The following is a 9,451-nucleotide window of genomic DNA, read 5'->3' as shown; positions in this document are numbered from 1 at the left end:
TTAGTGGCGCGATATGTCAGGCTTCTTGGCAGCTCGACTCCTGTTTCCTCTCAACGTGTTCGCTGCAGGCTTCCTGCCTGCCTGTGCTGAGAACCAGGTTCACATGCACTGCCGTTAGCACTTGGCACCCTGGCAGAATGAAATGAAAGCGGCACGGCAGACAGACCCATGAGCCTCCAGGCAGAGCCCATCTTCCACCAGGAAAGGAAGAACTTAGTTGGTACTTCTTTTTCTGTTCAAATACTTCTAAGGACCAAGAATAGAAATACCTGGAAACTTGACTATTGGTTAGAATTTCTAATGAGAAAAAAATTGTGAAATATTACATGGCTATTAGACACATTTCCAAAAACTGTAATGATATGAGGGAACCATCTTCACAACCTACAATTAAGTTCTTAAAGAGCAGGATACAGTTAGATTTCAATTTATTAAAGAGAGAAATCAACTATGCCTCACACAATGGAAGTGAAGGTGGGGATGACATACATGAGAGGCTTGGACTCAGGCAGGACCTGTGAGGTCAGCCAGCGAGTGCTTGCTTACAGCACGGAGAAGCCCCTGCAGGGGCCTTTGCCTTCTTTTTCAAGTGAGGTCTAGCCCCACAGCTCTCTTCTTGCAGATGAGGCTGGGTGGTGTCACTCCAAGGACTGCACTGGAGGAGGGCACTGTGCCCTCCTCTCTCGCACTCTGGGAAGCAGCAAACTTGTCTTGAACCAAGCTGATGGATCTGTAAGGAGTATGCAGCATGCCAGCCCTGTTAAGCTGTGGTGGCATGGCAACAGAGTTCCTACTGGCGCTTCTGAAGACGCAGGTGAGGCCTGGAGGTCACTCAGTACCTCCTCCACTGGTCATGCTCATACTGTCTGCTTCCTGCACCAAATGGACACAGAAAAGAAACATTAAGTCTCCAAACACTCCAACAAAAAGTTGCACATTTCTTAGTGTGGACAAGAATGGATGAGCTATACTAGAGAATAGAACTTTGCTCTCCTTTAGCTGTAGCCACCTGTCATTAAAATTTTGTTCTATAATTATTCCATTAAAGTGGAAGCAATTAATTAGGAAATAGTGCCGTCAGTGGAAGGAAACTGTCAAAATTTTCTTCTTCACACCAGTTCCAACCATCTGCATGATATCTAGACATTTATTACTGCTAATGACTTTGGAAATGGAAATTCATATGCAGATGGTTCATAGGAGACTTTCTGCCAAGTATAGAAATAGCCGTGTGTGGCTTTTCCAGAGCTGAGCCCAGAGCCCCCATGCCCAGCCCACGGTGTGTTGGCCACTTTCTGCCTTTCTGGTAGACAGGGAATATGGAAAAGAGAGAAGAACTACCATCCTTGCAAAATAAAAGGTCATAGTTTTTCCACATTTAAAAAAACCACTTTTCTATAAACTTCTCCCAGCTCTTGGTTTTCTTCCGGCACCTGGAAGCAGGGCCTGGTAACTCCATGAATGTGAAGGTGAGGGCTTGGGGCTCCAGCAGAAGGCCGAGGGGGCCACAGTTCCCACTGCCCTGGCTATCGCTGCCCCTACCCTTATGTCCCATGACTAGAGGTAGAGCGAGGAGGCACAGGCCTTCAGGACTGCCATGGAGAAGGGGACTTGAAGGGGCAGTGTAGAGGTAGAGCGAGGAGGCACAGGCCTTCAGGACTGCCATGGAGAAGGGGACTTGAAGGGGTAGTGTAGAGATAGAGCGAGGAGGCACAGGCCTTCAGGACTGCCATGGTGAAGGGGACTTGAAGGGGCAGTGTAGAGGTAGAGCGAGGAGGCACAGGCCTTCAGGACTGCCATGGAGAAGGGGACTTGAAGGGGCAGTGTGGAGAACCGTGGGCAACTACAGCTCCTGACTGTGGAATTGAACACATGATTTCTCCTCACTGGGTTGAGTAACAGCAAGGGAGAGGTTGCCCATTTGTTCTCTGTCTGGGCTGGGCCCCCAAAAGGCGTTCCTGCTGAGTCTGAGGCCCCCACTCAGACCCTGGGGGTCTTGTCAGGCTAGCTCTAGGCTCTGAAAACTTGCCAACTGGTGCACTATTGCACACTTTCATTAGGAGGTGCTATGAATTCTGCCTATTAACACTGTCCTGTATACTGGGAACTCTCAGACTTTAATACTTCTAAGGGGGGTGGGAGGGCTCATAATAGACAAAACATGTGCTGGCCCAAAATTCAATCCCAGTAATTACCCGTGAAAAAGATTATCTGACTTGAAAACTGTATCCCAGTCCTAATGAAAGACTGCGTGCAGCAGGCACTTTATATTTTTTACGGGTCTGGGGATAGAACCCAGGGGACATTCTACCTCTGAGCTACACCCCCTAACCTATTTTTTATTCTTTATTTTGAAACAGGGTCTCACTAAGTTGCTGAGAGCCTCACTAAGTAGCTGAGGCTGGCTTCAAACCTGTGCAATCCTCCTGTCACAGCCTCCCAAGCACTGGGATCACAAGCATGTGCCACCACACCCGGCTCTTGCAGCAGACACTTTAAACAGACTGGCCGGCCAGAAGACACTACCACCTCCTGCTGAGGTCATGTCTGTGGACTTTGCTCCCACAGGCAAGGTGCAAAGGAAGCACATGCTCTCCAGGTTGTGCCCAGGCCCACCCACGCCTGCACTGACACCAGCTCCTGCCCCTGGAGCTCCTCCTGACCTGCCCAGTAAAGCAGGGTCTCCTTCAGAGGCGTATGCCTTGAGCCAGGGCACAGCCTCTCAGCAGTTTTTAGGTTTTGTTATAGCCAGTTCAGGTTTTCTGCTTCCATGTTACCAGAACAGCAGAGGTGGGAGCACGCAGCCTGCTGGCCACACACCCCTTGGGCTCCCAAAGCGTCCTGAAGTTCAGATGGCCATGTGGTGGGAAGGGAAGGACCCTCGCTCAGCCAGGAGTGAGGTGCGAAAACACAGTAGAGCCACACGTTCCTGCACCAGCCAGGGCCACTGCCAGGACTACGGCCCAGTGCCCGTGCGCCCACACCTTGTTGCCCACGACATCACTGCTAATATTTCTGGGTCTGGAAGAACTGAACACCATTTGTAGGTATCTGGATTTTCTCTCTCTCTCTCTCTCTCTCTCTCTCTCTCTCTCTCTCTCTCTCACACACACACACACACACACACACACACACACACACACACACACGGTGTCCTGAAGAGATACATGTCAGAAGTGAAATGTGAACTAGTTGGTAGTTACAGATTTACACACTGAATAGGCCCAACGCACACCAATGGAGCATGCGACATATTGGCATTTTCCAGAGTCCAGTGAGAGCCAAGCCCTCAGTCTCCCCACCAAAGCACTGTGGACCAGCTCAGAATCGTCCAGTATCCAAAGGACTGCACATGTCCAAGAGAACAGAGGTAGGGCACTTGCATTAGGAAGCCCACAGGCACTTGGAGGAGCTCACCAGACCTCTGTGTCACCAAGCCTGTGAGCGTCCACTGCACGTCTGTGACTGTAGCCCAGAGCCAGGGAGGACCAAGTTCTGAGGGCAGAAGGAGCACCCGGGCAGAAGGACGGACATTTCACAGGCCAAGCTGAGGATCAGGAGATGCCCCATGTGCACAGAAGCTGCCAGTCCTTTGGCTCTTCTCCCATTCCCATCAGGAGCACAGTCTGCTGTTACCCAAAGAAAGAAGTAAGAAAAACGGTCTCTGGAGGGACATGACTGGCATGGCTGTGGCCTCTCCCCCACGTGCATCTTGGATGGATGGGACCACCAGTAGCTTTCCTTCTGAGGCCCACGCCCGCTGGACTCCTGCAGAACTAGCCTCCCAGCCCCCGCCCTGCTGGGGCTCACTTCTGAGCATGTCCTCTCCTCAGCTACCTGCTGCACGGCTGCCTCCCCCAGGCCTCACACCAGCCACAAAGATGGCTACTGAGCCTGTGGACGCTTGGGAACTCAATGGCCCTGGGCTCTTACATACCAACATGCATGTGGATGCCCAGAAGGTACGGTGGTTACCTTAGGGCCCAGAGTCAGACAGCTCCTCTCTAGCAGGAGGCTGGGAAGAGGGTGGGCACCTTTTCTGCCCTAGGGAAATGCCACTATTGTCTTTTGTGTGTGTGAGGTATTGGGGATGGAACCCAGGGGCATTCTACCTCTGAACTACACCTCCAGCTCTATTTTTTATTCTTTATTTTGAAACAGGGTCTCACTAAATTATGAAGAGCCTCACTATGTGGCTGAGGCTGGCTGCAAGCCTGTAAGCCTCCTGTCTCAGTCTCCCAAGTACTGAGATTACAAGCATGCACCACCACACCTGGCCACTATTGTCTTAATAGGCATGAGGAAAAATTTCTGTATACCCTGAATATCATCGCTAACAGAATTTGAAGAATTTGAAGAAACAACACTGCTTCCTACCAGTGCAAGGAAGAAAGGTTTTCAGTCTAATTTAAACTTGTTCCTGCATTCTTTGCCACTGCACTAATGAAAAGAGTAAGCTAATGTTCATGGCAGTCTCCATAGCACCACGCCTGCCATCCACACATCCCGCGCAAGGCCTGGGGCTGAGGCGGGCAGTTTCTTGTGGGGTTTAAAGCTAGGCAGGCTTCAGTGTGTTTTTCTACTGTATTGAGGTACCAATGAAATAGGTTTTGTTTTTGTTTTTTGCAGTACTGGGGATTGAACCCAGGGGCATTCTACCTCTGAGCTATACCCCCATTTTTTAATTTTTTTATTTTGAAACAGGGTCTCACTGAGTTGTGAAAGGCCCCACTAAGTAGCTCAAGCTATCTTCAAACTGTGATCTCCTGTCTCAGCTTCCTGAATGCTGGGATTACAAGTCTGTACCAACAAGCCCAGTTAATTGTTTTCTTTTGTGAGAGGAAAAGATCCCTTAAACAAAATGGCCCAACATAATACAACACTAGAATTGGGGCCAGGAGAGTAACACAGCCGATGCTTTGTAATGAGGCACAGGAGGTGGCAAAGGTGACCCTGACTAAGTGCTGGCTCCGTGTGTGGGCTGTACAGGAACTCTGAAGTCCTGACCACAGCCAACATGGCTGGAGACGAGAGGGGTGGGTCCTCTGGAGACTGGGAGGTGAAGACATTTGCAGTGCGCACCATCCCATGGGGCCAAGAGGCCCACTCTGCCTGGCAGAGGGCCGGCCACCCTTCACGGCAGCTCTGTGAACAACACCCACCTCAGGTCATGCTGTGCAGCACCTGCTCATCCACCATGGAGAGACTGCATCGGAGCATCACAGAGCCACGGAGTGACAGGGACAGAGGCCTGGTGAAGAGGCCAAGGCACCGAGAGTCATCCAAAGTGACCCCTGTTCTCAGGACCTGTGTATGTGAGGTACTGGGTTCCCTCTGCCCAGTGCTACATGTGCCGAGTCAGCAGCCGGCTCCACATTCTGGATCCTGGACAGAGGGAGGAAGGGGGAGGCAACCTGCAGCCAGAGAGGGAAGGGAAGGCCAGCAGGCAGTGGCTCCTCATCGGCTGCAGGACAAGAGTCGCTTCTGCAGGAGACCTCCGCATGCCCCTGCAGTTTGGCCACCTTAGGGAGGCCCTAGCACCTCCCCAGCCTGGCTGTACCAACGCCCTCATCTAGAGGTCAGAGCCCCAGGCACAGTCCTGGCTTTCACGGAGTGTCTGGTGTTAGGGCACAGGCTGCTGAAACACATCTCATGGGGTGTGTGATGTGCAGGTCAGTGGCCAGGACCCCACCTCGCCCCAAGTGGCTACTCCAAGCCAACTACTTGCTCGTCTTCAAACTGGAGCATGTGGCATGGCCAGCTTTACACTAAAGGCCTACAGGCTTTCAGCGGTTCTGGTGGCCTCTGGGCGCTGAGGGACATGTGCCTGGTCTGACCTCTCACCCTTTTCCTGCCATTGCCCTGGCCAAGCATAACTGTAGTCAGCTCCGAGTTCTACATCCATCTCTTCCTGCAACCACACAGGTCTCCTGCTGCTCCTGGCTGTTCCCTCTGCCCAGAGGGCTCCTCACGTGGCTGCTCTCACCCCCATGGGTCTCTGCTTACACATGAGCTTGTCAGGGAGACCTTCTCAGAATTCTTAAACAGCAAAGGGGGAAGGAGGGAGAAAGGGAGGTGCCACCTGTCAGGCCTATATTCTCTTAGACATCACCCTTAGTTCACTTGGAGGCCTGTCATTCTTAAAGCCAGAACAGTGCATGCTTCCCAAGCTGCCTACAACTGCTCTACCCAGCAAACAGACAAATCTAACGGGTCAGTGCTGTGCTGGCCCTCACCCTGTGTGGCAGGACGTCCATGCCAGGGCTGCGCCATTGGGTTCATGGCAAGTCATGGGCCCTGGTGTTTCTAGGTTCTATCTGTGGGTAGTCCAGGGAACTGCAGGACCTCCTAAATTAAAGCCACCCCAAATACACTGAATAGAAAGGTGCATCGCACAAGCAGGTGTGATGCTGACTCAGCCAGCAGTGGGGGGCTGAGGCCTCATGCTAGCACTGCCCCAGAGACGACAAAGGAGACATTCTACTGAGAGGTCCAGCGGCCAGCAGGGGCCTGGGCAAGGGCAGAGGCCATGAGTGTCAGCTCAAGGATGCATCCAAAGGAGACTCAAGTCTACAATGACACAGCTTCCCTCCCACCCACCAGAGTGGGCAGCTCAGAGACACTCACTGGGAACTCTAGTCCATGCTTAATCACAGTGGTCTGTTTGCTAAATGTGCAGGCCAAGATGACAGGAGTGCTGTCCACGGCCTTGAGGCAAGTTCCTTGGCAGCGCCAGGACGGCGGCATGTGCCTTAGCTCCCAGTGACGTGCCGCACGCCAGCTGGGCGAACGCCGAAGGCTTGCTGTGCTTTGGGCGGTAATCAGAGCCAACACGCCTAGTCTCTAAACAGCCCACTAGAAAAAGGAATCTTCTATATGTAATCTCTGTAAGAGCTTTTCATTAAGTAAATCACAAAAACTGGGTCCTGAACCGATAAACGAACTGACAAGATAAAAGTAGCAGTAGCAGCAGCAGCAGCAGCAGCCAGACCAGCAGCAAGCTGTCCTACTGCAGCGACCACACAGCCAGGCTCTCACAGACACCACGAAGAGGAGCACGGCCCGGAGGTCGGCAGCGCCACACTGCAGCCTCTTACCTGAACCCTGGTCTCTCCACGACTGTCCTTGCCCAGAGTGGCCGTATGCAGAGCTGGTCCTGAAGGGGCCAGAGCCCTGTCTTGCCCACCTCCCTGCAGGGACACAGGTCAGTGTGTCAGCACAGGACTAAGCTTCCCCAAGCCTCACAGTCCCCACACAGTGCTCACGCTAACAGGAGCACATTGGTGCAGCGAGGCTCAGAAGGTGTGGAAAGTCTGTGCCTAAATCTCCACGGTGATTTGGCCCTGTGCGGAGGACCTGAGGAAATCAGCCAGATATCACATTCCTTCAGGTCAGGGTCTCGGTCAGGTCTACCGACTGCCCCTCAGCAACAGGGCAAGAAGCGACTATCCCAAGAAGGAGGGACAGGCCTACTACTTACCCACATTCCCTGAGCTCTCCCAATTCGCACAAACTCATGAACACATGCGTCTCACCGTGGGCCACGTGCCTTCACCAGAAGGCCTGATCAAGTGCTAGCCTGCAGGTATCCTGTTTCCCCTGGTATCCTGATATTCCACAGTGCTCTACCAAGGGCACCCACCACAGGTGTGCTGCAGAGCACTCGACATGGCCACACATGTGTGGCCTTCAGATGCAGCTCCTCTTCTGTTGGGAGGACCTGCTCAACATGCCCAGACCACAGGCCACCAGGACTTCAAGCACCTGTGTGGGAGAAGCCCATGAGGACCACGTTTGCAGTGTGCTGAGAGGCATCCATGAGGACGGGCATGCACTGCTGGGGCCGACCCTGGCCCTTTCCGAGGACTACCTTTTGCCTGGGGTCCAGGACAGTCTCCGGCCTGTCTCCCGGTGCCCAGCTCTCCTCTGTGGCTGGTGCAGTCACTACCCCAGTGTTATAACTGATTTCACTTCAGAAGCCTTCAAAAGTTCCCTAATCTGGAGATAAAAACGTCAGCTCTTGAGCCTGGCGTCTGACAGCCTCCCATGTCCAGCTCTTTCTTGCCTTTCCCAGTTCTGCTTCCACTGCAGTGATTTGCCCAAATAGAACCAGTGGTCTTCCTCTCTGATCCCCACACCCTTCCTGCCGGCTGCAGCTCCGGGTTCCTCTGTGCTGGCCCTCTATGACTGTGACCCTCATTGCTCAGCCACTTGTTTGTAGAGTGCCCATCATTCCTGACCACAGGCTACTGCATGTCCAGCTCTGGAGGCTCCACAGGGGACCATCAGTTCCCATGCCCAGCACAATAAGCTACACGTGACCCCACATTCTGAGCAGTTGTGAGCTCACAGCTGTCAGTGCAGATGTCAGCTCACAGGGAGGCCGGCTGGGAAGCAGCAACAATCTGCACTTATGGAACTCTGCCGTGCCTGCAGTCATTCCCCACTGTGACGTGCGTGGTCAGAGTAGCCAGAGAGTAGTCTGGGTGTGCAAGTCCCAGTGATGAAGACAGCCACCACAAACAGCCTGTATGTAGTCCTCAGCAAGCCTCTGCCACCTGTCCCACTCCAGCCTCTCAACTGGCAGTATGTGCACAGGACAGTGAGCCTCAGGCACCCAACCTCATATGGGAGTGCAACACAGAGAGAAGGCAGCACACGTGTTTTCCAACAAACAAACCTTTGCTTTGGGGTCTTCAATTCTGTCTACTTGTAGTTGATAGGAGAAAGTTACATGACAGAGAAAAGAGTTTACAACTGGGGAAAGATGTTGTCCTCTGCTGATTAAGGAACAGCTGCACACCCAGCTGTCCTTCCATAATGGGTCTATACACAAAAACCAGCAGGACTGGGCACACTCAGGAGGCTCGCTGTGAGGGTAGTACCTTTATGGCTGGCCCAAGCGAGACTCCAGGAGACAGTCAGCAGGCAGGGGCTTGGTGAGTTCTCACTACATCAACAGAAATGGCAGGCTGGGATAACTATAGGTTTCAATGCCAACCAGAGGAGGAGAGGGAAAATGACTTAAAATAATCTCATTAGCAAATAAGCCAGTGAGTTGTCCAACTCCATGAAAAACCAGAAGCATCCAATCAACAATATATACTTTTTTACCTATCAAATTAGTTTTTAAAAAAAAAAAGAAAAACACTTTTAGTTAGTCAAGGGTGACATTAAACCAGTTGGTCACTGCTGTTGAAGAAAGTAATAAAATTGGACTTCAGAAAAACAAGTTGGAAACTTTTACCTAAGATTCAATTACCTTTTGGTCCACAATTCTGTAAACTGTGTAGGATACTCTATTTCAGAGAAACACAAAACAGCATGAATAATGAGAAAAATGGAAGCAGCTGGAGAGCTCAAACAGGGCAAGTGGTAGGCGCCCGCAGTCTACCTAGAAGTGGGAGACTCCGGGCCACAGTTTAAGCATTCTGTTAACACGACAAAGAAG

The 9,451-nt window shown here is 52.0% G+C and overlaps 1 protein-coding gene across 1 annotated transcript in view; it reads right to left on the bottom strand.

Annotated features, from left to right (window-relative positions):
- Positions 1-832: 832 nt before the first annotated feature.
- FAM120B (family with sequence similarity 120 member B) overlaps positions 833-9,451 on the bottom strand; it is a gene marked incomplete at both ends in the record, with an annotated part of 56,297 nt that continues 47,678 nt past the window's right edge. Inside the window, 2 exons of the mRNA XM_080700314.1 lie at positions 833-873; positions 7,098-7,190. Coding sequence (XP_080556440.1) covers positions 833-873; positions 7,098-7,190 — 134 coding nt within the window. The remainder of the gene's footprint in view (positions 874-7,097; positions 7,191-9,451) is intronic.

This window comes from Muscardinus avellanarius (genome assembly GCF_963383645.1).
Source record: "Muscardinus avellanarius genome assembly, chromosome: 8".
Lineage (NCBI taxonomy): Eukaryota > Metazoa > Chordata > Mammalia > Rodentia > Gliridae > Muscardinus > Muscardinus avellanarius.
The sequence above is the reverse complement of the archived record's forward strand: the minus strand, read 5'-3'. Positions and strand labels throughout refer to the sequence as shown.